Genomic DNA, 20,527 nt, shown 5'->3' with positions numbered 1-20,527 from the left:
TGTCAGTATTCTGCCAGTAGACCTAATGATAAGAATAGGATAGCTGGGTCCAATTAGTGCATGCAAGATTTTGGTCAATGAGGCCAACATAATACCCAATAAAAACAAAAGTGTGTATTGAGCAGGTTGGTGGTGTGCTGTTGAGGTTTATTCAAACCATCTCCTAACCGCAACCTTTTGAAAACTGAATGGAGCCTTATATAAAAGTCATGTTCACATAGACAAAAGAACATAAAGTTGCCATGTTTGCAGGTTTTGCTATGGTGGAGGCCTTCCACAGGAAGCAGTTAAAACAAATGTAATGTGTCCAAATGTTATGCAATGTTCTGGTCAACACCCCACGACACAAGATAGTTTTACTCAACTATTCACTCTACACTCTTACAGACCTGCTGGTTGGGGAGTTTTCCAATTTGTGATAAATAATTTTAAAAAATTAATTTTTTACAATATAACAACAATTTGTGTACTTACATTTTTTTCACGTTGATACTACACAAGTAAGTCACTTTTTGTGTAAAAAAACAAACAAAACATTGTTATGTCCTGTAAGAAGCATATAACTGGAAATCAATAATCAAAATAAAAGGTACTAGAAAAATGAGATTAAAAAAATGGAAAGTCTTATGCCTCATTCACACAAACAATGGCATACATGCGATTATATGCATTTATTAAAGTCATTACTTGCATTTCTAAATGCACAGGGGGAAATTTAATAAAACCGGAGCACTCAGAATCTGGTGCACCTGTGCATGGTAGCCAATCAGCTTCTAGCTTCAGCTTGTTCAATTATACTTTGACAATAAAACTTGGAAACTGATTGGTTCATATGCAGAGCTGCACCACATTTTGCATGCTCTAGTTTTAGTAAATCTCCCCTTAATGATTTTAAATGGTAAAACGCACACTGTGCATATACTTGCATTCAGGTGTATTCAAATAAATTGCATTAAAAAAATAGAAATATGTGTGTCTGGGGGTAGATTAGATATTCTTAATGCATCAAATGTGTCTAAACGCATGTATATGCATAATATAAGGAATTTTATATGCACAATTTGCATATAAACACTATACTTCCCAGATCAATCTTGTTTTTAGATAAAACAAATGCAGGAAACCTGTGTGAATGAGGCCTTACTCTTAAAAATAAAACACAGTTAATTCCCCACAACAGCCTCTGGGTGACAGCAAATCTCCACATGAAGCACAACGGAACTATTAGCATGATCCTACAGTGTGACCCATAAAATAAGTACAAGAATCCCAAGCAGACTCTGTGGCATCATACATGGTTGAGAATGCTCACTGACAAATCAGGCCATCGCCCTGGATATTTACTTTCCATCTTTAAGCCTTTTGCAAATACAAGATGTGTTTTCTCTGGAACACAAGCAAGCTTTAATCTGATCCCTTACCAAAGCGGCTGCAAGCTAAATGATCTTAGCACAGTATCCGTGTTCACCTCTGGCATAACATGGTGTCAGTGACTGGTTTCTGTGAGAAAAGCAATTACAATGGCTATTGGATATTGCAGACCTCTCACTAGGCTCAGAACACAAGTCTGTTGAGCTTTGAGGTCTCTGGAAGTGTTTTGTGTTCCGCTGATTTTGTGACTTATGACACATTTCATGAGGTTTTCTGGCAGCTGTCATGTGGAAATTGTACATCAGATGCTGGAATGATCCCAGTAACTTGAATTGTGGTCACATGTTAACGTCACATTTGTATCACATCCAGTGGCGGCTGGTGCGCAAATTTTTTTGGGTAGGGGGCACAAACAAACTGAAAAATTCTAAAAAAAAAACTGAAATTGCAGCCTCACTGTGCCCATCATATGCAGCCTGTGCGCCCACCATATGCAGACTGTGCGCCCACCATATGCAGCTTGTGTTCCCACCATATGCAGCTACCTGATCCAGGGCTGAGGCTGGGGCTGTGGTCTCCTCTCGTCAGGTGCAGGCCGTGGCTCCTAGGTCATCTCCTATCTAATCTCCAAAACGCTGGGCATCCAATAGGATAGCCTGGCGCTTTGGCCAATCGGGAAACAGGTCTCACAGACCTGCCTCCTGATTGGCGGGGAGGAACATTAATATGAAAATAGCAAAAATTAATTCGCTATCATCACACAACAGGGTGGGATCAGGACGCAGTGCTCTGCACCCGATCTCCCCCCTATTTTGAAGCCTATTAGAGCCTCTGACTCTAATCACGTGCTTCAAAATACACACCCCCTGCCTATTCCCGCCATAGTCATTCATGTGTCTGGCGTCCTGAAAGGGGCCGGGCACATGGATAGGGAGGACGGCGGCGGAGTTAGGGGGGGTGGCGCGCATGCGCCCACAATGCACGGGCCGCCACTGATCACATCTCTTATAAAACTCCTGTTCTTAAAGTAGAGGTCAATAGCGTGATCTTGCTTTACATTACCCTAATTTATTTGTACCATGGTTTTTAATAGAGTACTGTTAAAAGGACAGAAACAATGAAACTTAGTACCCCAAGGCTTAGTTGGGCACTAAATCTGAAACTGAAATTCATTGAATAGGCAGCTCTGAGCTTTTTGGTTGCTGTAGAGCATACTACAAAAATATGGATCTGAGGAGGCAAGCCCTGCTAATTGCTTTATTTGAAGAGTCAGTGCATCCAAAACTGACATTTTCGTTTTTGTATGGGTCCAAGACCTATCATCATATATTTTTTATGTTAAAATGCTTGTAAACCCGTAAAATGAAAAATGAACAAAGATATTGTGTACTTCCATCTATAGCACATTGTTTGTTTGCTTCTTTTATGCTCTTTTCTTCCTTCTGCTATCTGCATGAGTCCCTCCAGACAGTTTTTCCTGACACAAAATAATCCTTGGAGATGGCGCCGCACCCCACACAGAAGGTGATTAAAAACCTCAGCTGTGCATGTTTTCCTATGAGACTGTTTAGAGGGGGAGGGGGTTTCCTTTCCCTCCACTCGGGTCTCAGATTACACTCAGCTCTGTGCTGTGCAGTGTGTGAAGTCAGATCCTCCACCCCTGTGACTTGGAAGCTGAGAAATACCCTTTGATCTGTGTACTTTGAACAGCCCTGAAGAAGAGAAGGCTGCAGATAAATAAGTGCAACTTATGTTGGAGGATTTACTTCATCACTGTGTAATCCCCTGAAGCTAGTCACTTCTATGGACTTATGTAAGGGTTTATTATCACTTTAAGTGAATGCTGGGATATCCACTAGAGGAGAGAGGGTGGTTTAAGGGGTACATTTGGGTCAATTTCAACCTACTTCAATCAGTTATCAACCGATGAATAAGTGAAAAAAAAAACACCACCTTAGATACTTTTACCCTGTTCACAGAACCTTGTTGGTGGTAGTTTGCATTCTCTTTGGTAGTTTTTTTTTTTTTTTTTATCAAAAGCTGGTTGAAAGCAGTTGGAATCACTCTTCAAAATTTGTCTATTTCTAGAATACAGTGTATATGAGTATCTTTAGTTGCCTTCTTCATTTCCTAATGTCCGTCTCTGTTGACTGTATCGCGTGTGATTTGTCCTTCCACTGGTTTAAACCCATCTAAAGCAGTGAATTTGCTGCTTGTGGGGTCCAGTAAATCCTGGAACACTATTAGAAAATGTTGCTCTAAGGAAATTTGTAGGACTCAGGTACTCAATGAATGGTACTCAATGAAGCTCTTCGGAAAGTTGCATCTGGATGGTATTTGTTGTTCCACTAAGACAGGAAAGAGCATTCATTTTCTAGATCTGGACTGCATTTTTAGAACAAAATAATCATATGTGATGTGTCAGGATGTTATCTGTGTTCATGTATAACTTTCTCGCAGATTCATATCCTAAGCCTGAAGTGATTTATTTGACCTGACCCCCGTTTCTTTCTTCCTTCCAGTATATTTTTGGCACTTACCTGGCTCCTTCTGCTTCTATGGACATTGGCGTTAAACAGTACATAAGGAAAGAGATTTACCAGAAACTAGATCCTCCTTTTGAGGATTTGTTTGATTCAGCTGAAGAATACACCCTCACGCTCCTGCTCTCTGCCTGGACACAAATGACAGAATCAGACAGACAAGCCTATGGCAAGGTGAGCTATCTGTCACTCACTTTAGGGATATATCTCAATGGCTAATATTTTTGTGTTCCCACCAAATAGAATCTTTGTCTTGTTGCCGCACAAAAAGAACAATATAACATACATGGGCAATACTAAAGATTTCCTTTTAGACAACTATTCTCCATGCAGACTTTCTTTTTCTTCTTTATAGTGGAAGGGTCAGCCAACAGGTAAAGTCCAACTCCAGCTTAAATATCTGTAAAACTAAAAAGCCGCTCTTGCTGCAATACTCACCCTATTTCCAGTGCTGCTCTGCTTTGTAAATCCAGTGCTGATCTTCTTCTGGCTTCAATCACTCCCGATGTCCTTTAACCCTGTTTAAAGCGGAGTTCCACCCAAATTTTGAACAATATCTGTATGTATTCTCTTCCTTGCCTAGATGCTGACATGCCGTTTAAAAAAATTTAAATCGCCGTAATTACCTTTTATTTTTCTATTCTTCTTTGCACTTCCTGGTTCTCCTCCCGTGGGAGTAGGCGTGTTTCTAGCCTCTCCCAGACTCCTGGGAGCTAGTCTCAGGATTCCCAGGATGCCACTGAGCATGTGCGGGAACGAGCGGTGAATGCTGGGAGCACAGCATTCACCACATCCAGGAAATAAATGCTTGTGGGCTTCAAATGCCCACAATGAAGATGGAAACCGCCTGCAGTGAATAATATTAGTTATTCTTTCCAACGAAATCTGACACAGGCGGACATATTACACACAATATGTGAGTATGTAATGCTGAGAAGAAAAGTTTGAGAATGAACAAAAAAAAAAAGAAAAAACGATAGATAGGTGGACCCCCGCTTTAAGCCTAAAACATCAAAGACTGGTGCTCATGGGGGTATATGATTAAGCCACCCTGAGCTCAAAGGAGAATACTATAGAGAGTGGTGCCATTATGAAGCTACTCTCTCTGCAGAATTCATGTTATGGTCACTGCCAGATGAGGAAATGGACCCACGATGTCATGTAACTGGTCTGAAGATCCAGGGTAAAAAGGTATGTACACAAAAAGTCAAAAACATGAAAGGGATGTGTTTTAGGAAATTTAAGGTTGTAAACATAGTTTAAATCCCTATTTATAAAATCTAAAATAGTCTTAATTGCCCAAAAATATATAATTATGTTCAAGCAACTTTCTAATCTAACTATTCTTTCTCTTCAGAGTGCACAGAGTGCAGAATCTGACCATATCTTTCAATACTGCAGTTAAAGCAATGCAGTTAGGTTAATGAATGCCCCATCCTATGATTAGATAATGAAGACCATAACACATTGACAAGGATCAATGCTATGCTCTCTCTCCTGCGATCAGACAGATATCTTTAGGTACGGTTTAGTATGGTATAGCCTAATTGGCTTGCAGTGCTGCCTCTTCCTCTAGACTGAATCCTACTAATATAAGCCCAGGGTGCATAAAAATTAAGATCTTTGAATGGACACATAACTGGGTTGAATGGGGACATTTTATAACTGCTTACACTTTTTAAAGGCTGATTTAACCTGTAACTGAATGCTCGGTGTGTTTTTTATTATTTTTGTGATTTTAGCATTTGAAAGGACATACAGTATATAAAAAGTATCGATTTTTCATGGTATATACTGTATGCTTCCAATTTTGCATTCAAAATTTATCATAGACACATCCTAATAGGTCTCAGGGTAATCGCACCTTGTAAATACCACTTGTCAAAGTACCTAGCACTTCTCTCTATCCTGTTGGATCTGATTTTTGTCCATCTAAAAATAATACTGTATCTCTTCCATTTTGCTACCATAAGTAAAACCAAGCTATAACACTTGTACTCGATCCCTGTGTATAGTACCACGAGAAAACCCTCTCTGACAAAACTAAATTAGGCAGAGGGGAGGAGCAGACCAGCCCATCATACCACTGATGGAGTATCATCCTATCCTGTGGATGTCTAAAGTCCTCCTGGAATTCTCGCTTTCATTACACCTCTACGTCTACCCCAGTACACCAGTCACATGACCTTCTTTGCAAAGGATAATTTGTGGGTCAGCATATTACGGGGAGTAGATATTAAAGTGTATGTACACCACTCACATGACTTTCTTTGGAAGGGATCATTTGTGGGTCAGCATATTACAGGGAGTAGATAATAAAGTGTATGTCAAAAATAAAATCTGTGCACCTCTCCAATACATGCACATTTTATCTATTTAAAAAAGTCCCTGTCTTTAGAGTTGGTGTCTGTATTAGTTTACTTTTTTTTTAGGCTAAGAATATTTTCAGCCAGTACAGAAAAATACCTGTTGCTCTGCCAGTAACACAATGTGCTCCTAATTTGAATTTGCTACACTGAAACCCTAACAAAGGTGGTCAGCCCTGCCTGCTGGACTACAGAACTCCACCCAAGCAACAGCCCTACTCTGTCCTACCTACAACTGCACATGTTAATTTATTTCCCAACTAAACAATGCCTTGTCTTCCAAGAGCTTACCCACAGTGTGTTGGAAAAATGCTCTTTGGAGATGTAGTTCAATAGGAACTAACCTCCTAGCAGCTAACCCTGCAAGAATTTTACAACCCGGTGCTGATGTCTCAGGAAGTAATAAAGGCTGTTCCTCGCTACAGGAACAAGGTAAAAGAAAAAAATGATGCTAGGAAATTATCTAGTGGGGGTGAGGGAGGTGTGGAGTAAATTGAGATAATACCTGGGCTTACACTTTAACTAAGAACTCTGAGAACTCTAAGAACGAAAAAATGTTACATGACCATTTGCATGTAGTGCGTACAGAAGAGAGTCATGCGACGTCACTCGCAGCCATCTTTGACTCACCTGTACAGAACGCTTGTATACCGGGCACTGGGTAGCAGTGCTGTATTTGTAAGTCTTATTCCTTTTTTTTACAATAAAGCGAGTTCTAGCAGAGAGCACTATATATTTTCTTTATTACATGCATCACGTGAATTGGAGTACTGGTCCATGTCCACACTAAGGAGGGTGGTGTTTGCTGTGTCCATCCAATTTTCGCTTAGTCCTTGATTGGTCCCGAGAGTATTATATTTCCTATCTAATACGTGGGAGCACACCTGACAACCCTGCATATCACACCCTGTATGGGAATGCGCATTTGACCCTTCTGATTGATCAGGGAACCATGTGATGAGGTGAGCTGCTAGTATTGCATGTGGTGAAGGCTCTGCATGGATTCACAGATTCACCTATAAGGAATTTTTGCACATTTTGACACCATTCTAGGAACTTGTGTGTCCAGCTTTTTATGAACTCTTTTACTTTATATGAACTTTCTGATTATAGTTTCTACATTTCGTTAATGTTATGTATAGCGCTGCACTATTGTTTATTATGTTTATCTGCTGGGAGTTGGTATTTTGGCCCTCAGTGTTCAGCTACTTAGTGTACTGTAGGAATTTTTTTGATTGGTTCTTTCAATACAGACTGAGTATGGGCCCAACTGAGAAAGGAGGGGAGTGGAATGGCTTTTTTTAGTTATGTAAACACAAACCACATGTTGTATGGCAACTTTGCTGCTTCTTTAGGTAGGGTGTCTGCCTGGTAGATTTCAGTTCAAACCATATCTAAAAAAATGGGTAGAAAATACACTGTGGGTTTTCACATATGGTTTTGTTTAATAAAATAGCTATTCTCTACAACCCACTTTCTCCTCTTTAGCCATATTTAATTTTTCTGGTTTGAGAGCAGCTTTTTTTCAATCAATTATCAATAATACAAAAACCTCAGTAGCCCCTAAACTTTGTAACACTGTGGTTAAATGTATTCATGGATGAATCTATTGCCGGGTGGGGGTTATAAAAAATGTGGTATGACACTTGCCGAGAACAGTAAAATGCTGTAAATATCGAGAAAGTGGTCAAATTTAAGTTTAATGTGGGAGTCCTGGTACAGCAGCCAAAGAACTTTAGAATTTTTATTTTATGAGCTGAAGGTACATGCTAGGTGGGCTCAAGTCACTGTCTGGAACTCTTCTGCCTGTTTATTGTGATCCGAATTACCATTTGATCCAGTCAGCTGCTCTCCATCACATACCACAATATTCACTGTAAAATAGCTGCTATCATTGAACAGCTGGTCTTTCAATTCATTTATTAGCAGAACTTCCTTACTACTGCAGAGGTTGGTAGCATATTCCTGACTTTGTTTTATTGTTTTATTAGGTAGAGCTGGTTGAAGAATCTCGACAGCTGGAGTCAGCTAACTATAGAAAGCTACAGGCTCTGCAACAGGAGAAGGCATCCTGGAAAGATGAGGTAAGAGACGACCTCTGTTCCATTATTCACAAGGCCTTTATGGAATATGACAGAGAGTTAAAAAGAGATTGCTCCAATCATTACAACTAAACTGACCACACAGCAATAAAGTCATTATAGTGTTAAAAAAAAGAAAGAAACCCTATCTATAAAAGCAAAGTGACTCTTTGGTGTCCCGATACCTCTATTTGCCATTCGCACATGCAAGCACGTGAATTTAGGTTCCTGTGTGTAGTGTCTCTTCCTCCTGAGCACTTAATAGCTGTATCCAGAAGGCAGCAAGCTCAGTGTTCTCCTGAACTTACAACTGCACAAGACTAAATAAGGGCCCATTTATAAAGTAGCAGTATGATCTAACTGTGGCCATGTTCCTGCTTTTCTAATAAAACTTTCTTCTAAAAAACTTTCTCAGAAAAGCACACCTCCTGCTATGTGCTATGCCTTCTTCAGGATTCTGAAGTCCCATTTATTCTAATGAATGGGAAAAAAGTGTTCTTGGTTAAGGAAACCTGTCACATGATCTGAAACAAGACATGTGACAGAGTAGACATGGCAGGGCAATGCCAGCCTCACACTGCACTCTTCATTATATAGTTAAAACAAAATGACAGAACAGTATGAAGGATTTCCATGTTCTGCAGGGTATGGAGTCTGCAAATTGAAGATCTTTAGAAATAGGCATTATATTGTCAATGTACTTGCTAAAGTACATTGGATAGATTACTTGGTCCTTCACTTGGGCATCAGTTGTATATAATGAGGCCAACGCACCTCCCCCCCAAAAATAAAGATTAGTTGGATTAGCCTGTTACTGAAAAAACACGGGGAAAGAGTAAAAATATTTTGGACTCTTCTTTCCAGTGTGTTTAAAAGTGGTGGTAATGTCAGGGAAGATGGTGTGTAGGATGGCAACACAAAACTCAGATCCAGTGGCATGAAGAGGTAACCACAGTGATCAGGAGCAGGATATACACAATATAGAAAGTGTTGTTCATATGTAACCACATGACCCCGGGTCTCTATTCTTCGTGTGTACACTTCTTCCACCCAGAAGCACACAGGATACATTAAGGGCTCATGTAAATAGGCTTTGTTTTTCTGCATTTGACTTGCATTTGAATTGTAAGTCTGCAGAATACTATTTACTTTAAGTGTTGATGACTGTTTGGAGGTTGCATTTGACCAGCTTTGCTTTTACTCAGTGGCTTAACTGTAGGCATAGCATTTCATGGTCCCATTAGAGATGCTATTGAGGTGAAAACATGTGAAACCTACATTCTAGAGGATGGCACAGTAGGAGTCATCAGGATTGCTAGTTACAGACCCACTTACTGTTTCTTTCTTGTCTAGCTGCCTCAGTAGAGTAGACTTATTGACCCCCAGAACTTCTACTACAGTCCAGTCAGTCTAATAGAAATGCAGTTTTCTCGAGGCTGAAAAACCCTGCTGAAATGTTTGAGTAATGCTGCATTTAAATGAAAAAGCAGCAATTATAAACAAAGCTTATCTATACAATGCCTCAAACTGCATTGGTCATGTCTTTCTATTTTTTATCTCTGTCTCTGTTTCTACCTATGTCTTTTTTTGGTTTGTGTATGTGGTTCCAGGCCCTGACAAGTGAAAGACTTTAATGCCTGATCAACGGCATTACTGTAATGCCTAGTACACACTATTTGTTTTGTTTTTTTCATCCAACCTACTAGGCTGAACTGAAAAAAACTGAAGAGCTCAGGAGGAGCCACTGTACTAACTATGCGATGCTAGTACATCGATCTCCCCTGTTCAGTTATTGCGTTCTGGCAGTACACACTGGCTATTGGCTGAGAGCTCTGATTGGATGCTGATCTGCAGGCATTTTTCGGTCATGCCCCTATACTCACGAATTTTAGACGGTTTCTGTTGAACCGGCCAATTCTGCCCGATATTCAGCCTGTGTGTATGGCCCCCTTAAGGATCTGTACTCCCCGGGCTTGATCTCCTTGCTATACTCCCAACCTACTACTGGCTCTTCACCACCCCATCACACCTACATGCAGAAGTGGGAAGCAGATCTTGGAATACAATTGGTACTGCAGCAATGGCAGCAAATTTGAAAACCAGTCATTTTCCCAGTCATGTTCCCAGAATGTGTTTGCCCTCGAAACAAACTACAAATTGTTGTACCGTTCGTATTTAGTCCTGATTTGAATTGCACATTACACCCCAGGACATGCAGGGACCTGCTTCTGCGGCTGTTCAGATCCAGGCACGTATGCTCACATTTGGTGGACATGTCCAATTGCCCAGACTCTATGGACCTAGGTCTATGACATATTACGAATTCTCTTTGGAATCAATATCCCAATGCTTCCTTGTGATGCACTACTCAACTCGAAACCTGATGAGCTTTCCAAACATCAATTTAGGCTGGCAACCCATTATTTTACGGCCATGAAACAAATCATATCTAAAGCGTGGCTGTCAGACTCTCTCTCTCTGGCAGCAGTACAATCCAAAATCCACTGGATGCTCAATAACGACTAACTGATAGCCAAACTCACTGATACAATGTGTAGTCTTCATAAAACTTGGGACCCATGGATCTCAAATTTTATGCCAATGACTTTTGACCACCTTCTACTAGATCTATGAGACCCATCTACGCATCCTTAGGCGTGTGCATGGGGTGTGCCGGGTGTGCCTGGGCACACTAATCACCCATATTGTCTCCCAAGATCTGCCCTGAAATGTTGCACTCAAGAGAGTGTGTAGCCCCGCTGCCTGTGAAACTGTTTTACAGGCAGCAGATCGTGAGGTTTACCAGAGCCGCTGAGTGTGTGAACTGTCATATCATGTCACTGCATGCAGAGAGAGAGACCAGCTGTCAAAATTCAGCGGTGATGTCGGAGGTGGGCGGCACCAAACAGCTATCAAATACCAGCCAATGGGATGGCGTCTGGGCAGGCCACTATGTTTATGTGGCCCCGCCCCCTTTCTTAAGCTGCCGAATTATTGATTGGAGTTGATAGCTGCTTGGTCCTGCCCATCCCCGACATCGCAGCAGAGTTGTGACAGCTCCTCTCTCTCTGCAAGTAGTTACATTAGCTGATAGCACACCGAGCGGCTCTGGCAAGTCTGTCTGCTGCTCAAATGTGAAACTCCTCCTCTCCCCTGCCAATGCCAACCAATGCTGCCTATCAGTGGCAATCAATGCTGCCAATCAATGCTGCCTATCAGTGCCCATCAACTTTGCCAATCAGTGCAGCCTATTAGTGCCCATCAGTGCTCGTTAATGCTGCCAATCAGTGCCACCTATCAGTGCCAATCAGTGCCCAATAGTGTGGCCTGTCAGTGCTTCAAATCAGTGACCATCATTGCTGCCAATCAGTGGCAATCATTGCTGTCTAACAGTGCTGTCAATCAGTGCCTATCAGTGCTGCCAATCAGTGCCAATCAGTGCTAACAATCTGTACTGCCTATCAGTGGACATCAGTGCTGCCTATTAGTGCCAAAAAGAAAGTGCAGCGCTAACTTACTAATCAATAACTTAAAAATAATGGTGGAACCCTCTAATGTATAGAAATCTCAATAAACTTCAATACTACCACTAATACCGGTCTCTTTGATATGTAACGTCACATATAATACACATCAAACTGAAAACAAGACAGAACAAATAAAACTTAGCAAGGAAACCCCTCTATAGATAATTGCAATACAAACGAACTTCAAATGCAAGAGTTCCCTTCACTGGAACTAAGGGGCCAAGCCCAATCCCTGAAAAAACCCCACACCATAAACCCCCTCCACCAAATGATTTGGACCAGTGCACATAGCAAGGTCCATAAAGACATGGATGAGCGAGTTTGGGGTGGAGGAACTTGACTGGTCTGCACAGAGTCCTGAGCTCAACCTGACAGAACACCTTTGGGTGCCTGACCTCACAAATGTGCTTCTGGAAGAATGGTCAAACATTCCCATAGACACTCTCCTAAACCTTGAGGACAGCCTTCCCAGAAGAGTTGAGAGTAGTGTGTGTGTGTGCGTGTGTGTGTATATGTGTGTGTGTGTGTGTGTATATATATATATATATATATATATATATATATATATATATATATATAGTGCCCCCCTGGGTCTACTGGGAGCAAAGAGGTACCTCCAGAAGTAGGGAGCGAGCTTACATTCACCCCAGGGCTGAGTCCATGGCTATAATGGGAAGTTAGAACATAATTTATACGCCAGTCACTTTATGTATTTTTCAATGCTTTAATGAGAACTTGAAAGAAGTAGAAGGAGAGAGGGTTAGGGGTGGTTTCAGATACCTTTTCGCAGATCACTTAAAAACTCCTTGAATCCAAAGGCAAAACAGCTTTCTTTTATAGGATCTTGGATACCTGGGTAGGTCTCTCACACAGACCTAGCAACCGGTAGGATGTCTGGATAAGCCTCTCTCACAGACTTAGCAGCCAGTAGAACTCCTGGATAAATCTCTCTCACAGACTTAGCAGCCAGGAGCTAGTTACCTTGTTTAGATTGTAGAACAGCTTGACAGTACCAGAACCTTTAAGCTGACCCGGCGATACTGTAAGGGTAGTTTAGATATAGGTGCGTCCTCCAAATGAGTCACCAGGCCCTCCTGAGAGACCAGCCTTCATCCTGGCTCTGTCCAGCAAGGGTCCTCCCCTGGATCTCCTCAGCTTGGCTTGGCTTGGCTTCTTCCACACAGGCAAGACAGCCTAAGAACCACCTCAGGATTAGTAGGCCCCAGACAGGCTTCTGGGCCTACTTGCAGAACTTGCAGCAGCACATCCTCAGGCCAGGAGGGCCCCAAGGTAATGAATGACTAAGAGCACATGGCATCTGTCCAATAAATACCCCTTCCCAGAAAGCACAGCGGCCAGGAACCTCCTACTGGGCTGCTTCTGGAAAAAGAATATTGATTACAGCTCAACCTAGTTGTAATTCTCAGTGACACCTACTGGCAACAGTGAGAAATGCACAACTCGGTCAAGTTTAGAACAGAACCAAATATACAATCAAATCTGAGCTTACAGCTCAGCCAAAAACTAAATTTACACTATAGCCCCATTTTTAGGAACAGGGGGAATATATATATAGGCTGCGCACACCTATGTACGCATCATTGAGCTATGTTCCTTAGAACCTCTGTGATGCTCCTCCCCACACCTGCACTCCTCCCTCCTTTTTTGTTCTTCTTCTTTCATTCCTTCCCTCTACCACTATAGTTCACCCTCTACGAACTTATGATGGATCCCTGAAAGGGCCCTGAGACACCATATCGTTCTTATTTCACTCTATTGTAATTATCCAGACAATTGGAAGTTGATCATTTTGTATAGCTGGCCTGTGTGCCAAGCAAGTGTCTCTGTTTTCTTTCAGTAGCTCTGTATTTTTCTGCTCTCAAATCAATAAAAATTATTGAACAAAAGTTCATTCTCCAGGGTTAATTTTTGATCTTTTTACCCACTTACCTTGTCTTCCGAGTTGAACTAAAAAAACATACTTCAGAAGTCAGAAAAAAGGCAGAATAGAAAGAAACTGCCAAAAGGACCGTATAGCAGACCCTCAGAGCTATACAGGACCTCATAAACCCAAAAATATACAGCAGAATGCAATCAAAGAAAAATATCAAAATGTTTTATTGAAAAACCAAAGAATTAAACATACACAAAAACCACCTTCCACCCTCATAAAAAAGACAACGTTACTCACATCCATACTGTACTCATATCCATACAGTCCATTCAATCATGGAAACCCACATGGATAAAATAACAACAAATAGGGCTGTATGATCATTCGACCAGTTTTGTGAGTAATACTTCAAAGTGTGGGCAGAGCTAATCTATAACAAAAGAAGTAATAACAGTAGTCTGCTCAGTATACTCAAAAAATGAAGAACCGCTGGGTATAATGATACACAGTTAACTGTCAAAGAAGCAAGCAAGGCTGAGGATATGCTCAGTAGCAGAATGGAAAGCAATACTAATGAATCAGTAGCTTGACAGAGTTCATGCTGAGGAAAAATCTGTCATAAAAGTAGCCCGTCAAACAGAAAGCAACTAAGTGCCGTAAAATAATGGCAAAGTCATGTGTAACATTAGACCGATCACACAGGTATCCTAAAAGTTCCATCACTCAGCAGTAAACATTTAGCAGCATGGTGGCCATGGTACCAAAGAGGGCAGTAAACAGTTCAGGTAACAATAGATGCACAGCATTAGACCTCAATGCCTGATCCAAAAACAGAACAATACAGTAAAACCTTGAATTGAGAGTAACTTGGTTTGAGAGTGTTTTGCAAGACGAGCACATTTTTTTTATAAATTTTGACTTGATAAACAAGCGATGTCTTGATATACAAGTAGCGTCACGTCATGTCACAACTGAATATAAAAGAGAAGAGAGGCACCTCTAAGTGTAGCAATATGGTTATATTTAATGAAGGTACAACATTTAGCAACTCACATGGTTGATTAAAACAGGCACATCCAAGTATGCAGGCATGCGGGGTAAAGCTGTCCACATAGACCATCTTCCGCACCGCCATCAATGTCATCCCTTCCATGCTGCACTCCACGAGTGCTTCAGGCCTCACTTTCAGATAGCTCTACTGCAGGGTAGTCTTCCCGGTCACCATTGCAGACTGACAGCGGTGAGAGCCGGCGGTGCGGAGGATGGTCTATGTGAACAGCTTTACCCCAGATGCCAGCATACTGTGCCTCTTTTTCTATATAATCTTTTATTTCAGTTTTCAAAAAGAAAGGTTTGACATACAATAGATTAAAAAAAAAAAAGGGGGGACGGGGGACGACAGATGACAAAGGGTAGTGAACCATGCATCTCCGGTCTGCAATATTGGATTCAGAAAAGTCTACAGTACATACAGACATAAGCAGCAGATGATTCCAACTTTTGTAAACCATGTACCATGAGGGTGTGTGTAATAAAACCAGAGTACCATATCGGGGTTACATACCCATGAGCAACTCTAAGTGTCGTGTGCCGGCTATGACAGGGGGAAATGGGATATAGAAGATGTAAGGAGACGGCAAGAAAAGGGAATAGAGGTGAGGAAAAACAGGGAGTAGAGGGCAAGGGCCCTATATAACACTGAAAACAAGGGAAGAGACCTCTAGCACTTTGTCTAGATTTATGAATAGTGCTAAAACAGATATTTAGGGGTTGTCTGCAACACGCAGGCCTCTGCCTCTAACTGAATTACATGAGAACGTTACCGTTTAGATCTCCGGTACTACTGACCAGGGCATAAAGAATCTAGAGGTAGTTGGCTATGGCACTGATGACGTATTAGAGTTGAATACAGCCAGATCTTCCAGGAACATGAGTTGACTTCCAATGTACTGGAATCAGGCCCCTAGCAGCATTTAAAAGGTGTGGCAAAACTGATTTACGGAATACGCTAAGAGGCATGGATGGCACATGAAGTAGAAACTCCAATGGGGACTCATTCATATCTATGTCCAGTATAACCTTCACCTAAGCTCTGATATCCTGCTAAAAGGGCCTAAGCTGCGGGCACTCCCACCATATATGGAGGTAGGTACCCCGAAGCCCACAGCCTCTCCAACGGGCATCAGAAACTGCCAGGTAAATTCTAGCCAATGCGGCCGGAACTCTGTACCATCTGGTCAACAACTTAAAGCTATTTTCTTGCATCTTCGAGTCCACAGAGCTCTTGTGGGTGAGGCTATACAGGTGTTCCAGTTGGGGTACCATGAACGTATGACGCAGGTTTCTCTCCCACTCCTGTATATAAACTGGCCTACTCTGAGACTCAGTCGACTGTAGCATCCCATAAACCACTGAGATATAATTGGGAACAGGTTCCGCAGCCATGCATAATTTCTCAAATGGAATCAGGGAGGACAGGGGCCGGATGGCATGAGGTAAGCTTTGAATAAAGTGATGCAGCTGTCTGTAGCGCCACTCGTCCATCGGAAAGTGGCCAAACTGAGAGCGAAGCCAGTCCAGAGAGACCAGGCCTTGCTCTTGTATGAACCTTCCGCATTGTGCCTCACCGTCCCTTGCCCATGTGCAAAAATAGGAGAGGTGTTCCCCTGGAATGAACCATGGGAAGCCTCCTAAGGGTGCCAGCGGGGACACAGGCGACGACAGCTGCCCCCAAGCATTTAAGGTGTCCCACACCCGTAGCACATGAGCAGAGATAGGAGACACAAAGTCTCAGAGGCCTCGACAATCCCGGGGGAGCCATGGAGCATGAGACAGGTTACAGCTAGCCAAAAATTTCTCAAGGGGAATTTGGTGGCAGTGTGATGCTGCCAGTCTAAGATCCATTGCAAAGCAATCGCCTTATAATATCTCTGCATGGAAGGGACCCCAAGGCCTCCCATTCGCTTGGAGCGCTGCAGAGTGCGTAAGGCAAGACAGGGGCTCTGACCATGCCAGATGAACTTTAAAAACAGGCTGTTGAGGGTTGAGAAAAAAGACCTGGGTAGAGAAATCTAAAGACAGAAGAGGACTCTTGGCAGGATATTCATCTTTAGGATACTGACTCAGCCCATCCAAGAACATGTAGTTTAGTCCCATCTCAGTAAGTTGGCTTTAATTGTGGAGAGCAAAGGGGCATAGTTGCAGGTATATAATTGTGTAAATACGGCCGGGAGTAAGACACCTAAGTATTTCAAGGAAGAACTACACCATGTAAATGAGAAAGATGCCTGCAGTTGGGAGCACATGATAGGGGGAATATTGAGAGGAAGAATTTCCGACTTGTTATAGTTCATTTTAAAGTTAGATGGGGAGTGAAATCTCCGCAATTCAGCCATAATGTTTGGAAGGGAAATCAGCGGGTCAGTGAAGAGTACATCGCCGGCGAACGCTGATTTATGTTCCATCGTACCCACCGTAAACCCTTTAATGTTAGGATTTAGCCGTATCATATTTAACAGCAATCCACTCATTTTAATTTCTATCCCCCTGCTTCCTCAAAGCAGCCCACCAATCTCATGCGCCCTTTGGAACGCCCGCTCCATCTGTAATAAGCTAACATCTGTACATGACCTCTTCATCTCTCATGGCTTTAACATACTCGCCATAACAGAAACCTGGCTTCAAAATTTTGACTCAGCTTCTCCTGCTGCCCTCTCCCATGGTGGTCTCCATTGGACTCACTCCCCCAGACCCAACAGACAGAAAGGAGGTGGAGTTGGCTTCCTTCTATCCCAACAAAGCACCTTCCAAGTCCTTCCTGTCCCTCCCTCTCTATCCCTCTCTTCTTTCGAGATGCACTGTATTCGTCTGTTTTCTCCCATTTCTCTGAGGATTGCAGCAATTTATAGGCCTCCAGGACCGGTATCGCGCTTTCTTGATGACTTTGCTGCCTGACTACCCTACTTTCTCTCCTCTGAAATTCCCACCATTATTCTTGGTGACTTCAACATTCCTGTCAATAATAACAGCCCAACTACAGCTAAACTTCTCCACTTAACCTCATCTTTTGACCTAACCCAATGGACATATACTTCCACTCACTCCAATGGTAATACCCTTGACCTTGTATTCTCCCATCTCTGCAACCCTGGCAACCTCACCAACACCCCCTTTCCTCTCTCTGATCACAACCTTATGACTTTCACTGTATCCTTGCCTCCAACCACCCATCCCTCCAAGCAGCAAACAATTACTTGTAGAAACCTTCGCCACTTTAACCCTTCTCTTCTCTATTCTGCTACTGACCACCTATATGACATAATCTCTCCAATATCCTGTCCTGACCTGCCCACCTCTGTCTACAACAGTTCACTCTCATCATCACTAGATGCACTTGCTCCTCTAACCACACGCAGAATCAGGCCACGACCGTTACAACCCTGGCAAACTGACAACACTAGAAATCTCAAGAGACATTGCCGTGCTCTTGAACGACTGTGGCGTAAAACCAAATGCCTGCAAGACTTCACCCTATATAAATCTGCCCTTCTAAAAATACAATTCATGCCTCCATGCTGCCAAACAAGCCTACTTTGTCTCTCTTATTAATTCCTTGTCATCCAGACCCCGTCGGCTCTTCCCAACCTTTAACTCTCTGCTTCATCCCCCACCCCCTCTACCCACTAACTCACTCACTGCCCAAGAGATTGCCAATCACTTCAAAGACAAGATCGATGCAATTCGTGAGGACATCTCCACTGTGCGTACGTCTTCCCCACCCAACATACCTTGCCTAGCAGCACATTCAACACTCTCCTCTTTTGAATTGGCTACTACTGAAGAGGTTACAAAACTTTTCTCGGATGCCCACCTAACCAATTGTCCCTTGGATCCTGTTCCCTCACAACTACTACGGTCACCCTCTTCTTCTATCCTATGCTCCCTCACCCACATCTTCAATCTCTCCCTCTCTAGTGGCATCTTCTCCTCCCCTCTAAAACATGCGCAGATCACTACCATTCTTAAAAAGCCCTCACTGGACCCTACCAACCTGAACAACTTAAGACCCATCTCATTGCTCCCATTCACCTCTAAACTTCTAGAACGCTTAGTCTACAACTGTCTTAGCTCCTACCTCAGTGAAAATAACCTTCTTGACCCCTTACAGTCTGGCTTTCGCTCGCAGCACTCCACGGAAACTGCCTTACTAAAACTCTCTAACGATTTACTAACTGCTAAAACCGACAGCCAGTACTCCATACTCTTACTACTTGACCTCTCTGCGGCCTTTGATACTGTTGACCACCCGCTCCTTCTCAATAAACTACATTCCCTTGGCCTCCGAGATTCTGCTCTATCCTGGTTCTCTGCCTATTTATCACAGCGCTCCTTCAGTGTCACCCACAATTCTGTCTCCTCCTCTCCTTTGCCCCTTTCTGTGGGGGTCCCCCAAGGCTCGGTTCTTGGACCCCTTCTCTTCTCTATCTACACCTCCTCCCTTGGTCACTTACTAACCGCCCGCCAATACCACTTATATGCTGATGACACCCAAATCTATCTGTCTACTCCTCACCTCACTCCTTCAGTCTCCTCTCGCATTACTAACTTACTAACTGACATATCAGCATGGATGTCGCACCACTTCCTTAAACTAAATCTCTCTAAAACTGAGCTATTGATATTCCCCCCCGCCTGTGCCCCCCCTCCATGACTTTTCCATCAAAATCAACAATGCAACCATCAGTCCCTCCCCTCACGCCAGGGTACTAGGTGTAATCCCAGACTCTGACTTGTCATTTCAGCCTCAAATCCAATCGTTGTCAAAAGTTTGTAGAATTTACCTCCGTAACATCTCTAAAATTCGCCCCTTTTTAACAAATGAAACCACCAAGATCCTCATTCACTCTCTTGTTATCTCTCGCCTTGACTACTGCAACTCCCTTCTCATTGGCCTGCCTCTCCATAGGCTATACCCTCTTCAGTCTATCATGAATGCTGCTGCCAGACTTATCCACCTTACCAACCGCTTAGTGTCTGCCAACCCTCTACTCCAATCCCTACACTGGCTCCCAATCACCCAGCGAATTAAATTCAAAATACTAACCACAACATACAAAGCCATTCACAACTCTGCCCTGAGCTACATCACCAATCTTGTCTCCAAATGTCACCCAAATCGTCCTCTCCGCTCTTCTCAAGACCTCCTACTCTCAAGCTCCCTTATCCCCTCCTCCCATGCTCGACTCCAGGATTTCTCCAGAGCCTCTCCCATCCTCTGGAACTCGCTACCTCCATCTATCCAGCTATCCCCTACTCTTGATACCTTCAGGCGATCCCTGGAAACTCATCTCTTCAGGAAAGTCTATCACGTCTCCAACTAATCTCCTACCACTTCCACCAGCTCATTCCCCACAGTTACAAGCTTTTGTACCACCTGCCTCACCCTATTAGATTGTAAGCTCTTCTGAGCAGGGCCCTCTTAATCCTCTTGTATTTTATTGTATTATAACTGTATTGTCTCCCTTTTATATTGTAAAGCGCTGCGTAAACTGTTGGCGCTATATAAATCCTGTATAATAATAATAATAATAACAGCGGTTCCAGGGTAAGGCAAATATGAGTGGAGACAGGGGGCAGCCCTGTCTCGTCCCATTCCATATAGGGAAGGGGTCAGAGAGCGTTCCATTTACCCTCACCCGAGCTTCTGGCAAACTGTATAACGAGTCTATCCAGATAAGCATGTTCT

General features: G+C 42.8%; 1 protein-coding gene across 2 annotated transcripts in view; it reads left to right on the top strand.

Moving 5' to 3' along the window:
• RGS22 (regulator of G protein signaling 22) overlaps positions 1–20,527 on the top strand; it is a 159,579-nt gene that overhangs the window by 78,716 nt on the left and 60,336 nt on the right. For both annotated transcript variants that reach the window (XM_073632037.1, XM_073632036.1), the window contains exons 15-16: positions 3,894–4,088; positions 8,272–8,364. In XM_073632037.1, the coding sequence (XP_073488138.1) occupies positions 3,894–4,088; positions 8,272–8,364 (288 nt within the window). The remainder of the gene's footprint in view (positions 1–3,893; positions 4,089–8,271; positions 8,365–20,527) is intronic.

The sequence above is a fragment of the Aquarana catesbeiana genome, linkage group LG05, assembly GCF_042186555.1.
Source record: "Aquarana catesbeiana isolate 2022-GZ linkage group LG05, ASM4218655v1, whole genome shotgun sequence".
Lineage (NCBI taxonomy): Eukaryota > Metazoa > Chordata > Amphibia > Anura > Ranidae > Aquarana > Aquarana catesbeiana.
Note: the sequence above shows the minus strand (reverse complement) of the source record. Positions and strands in the feature narration are given on the sequence as shown.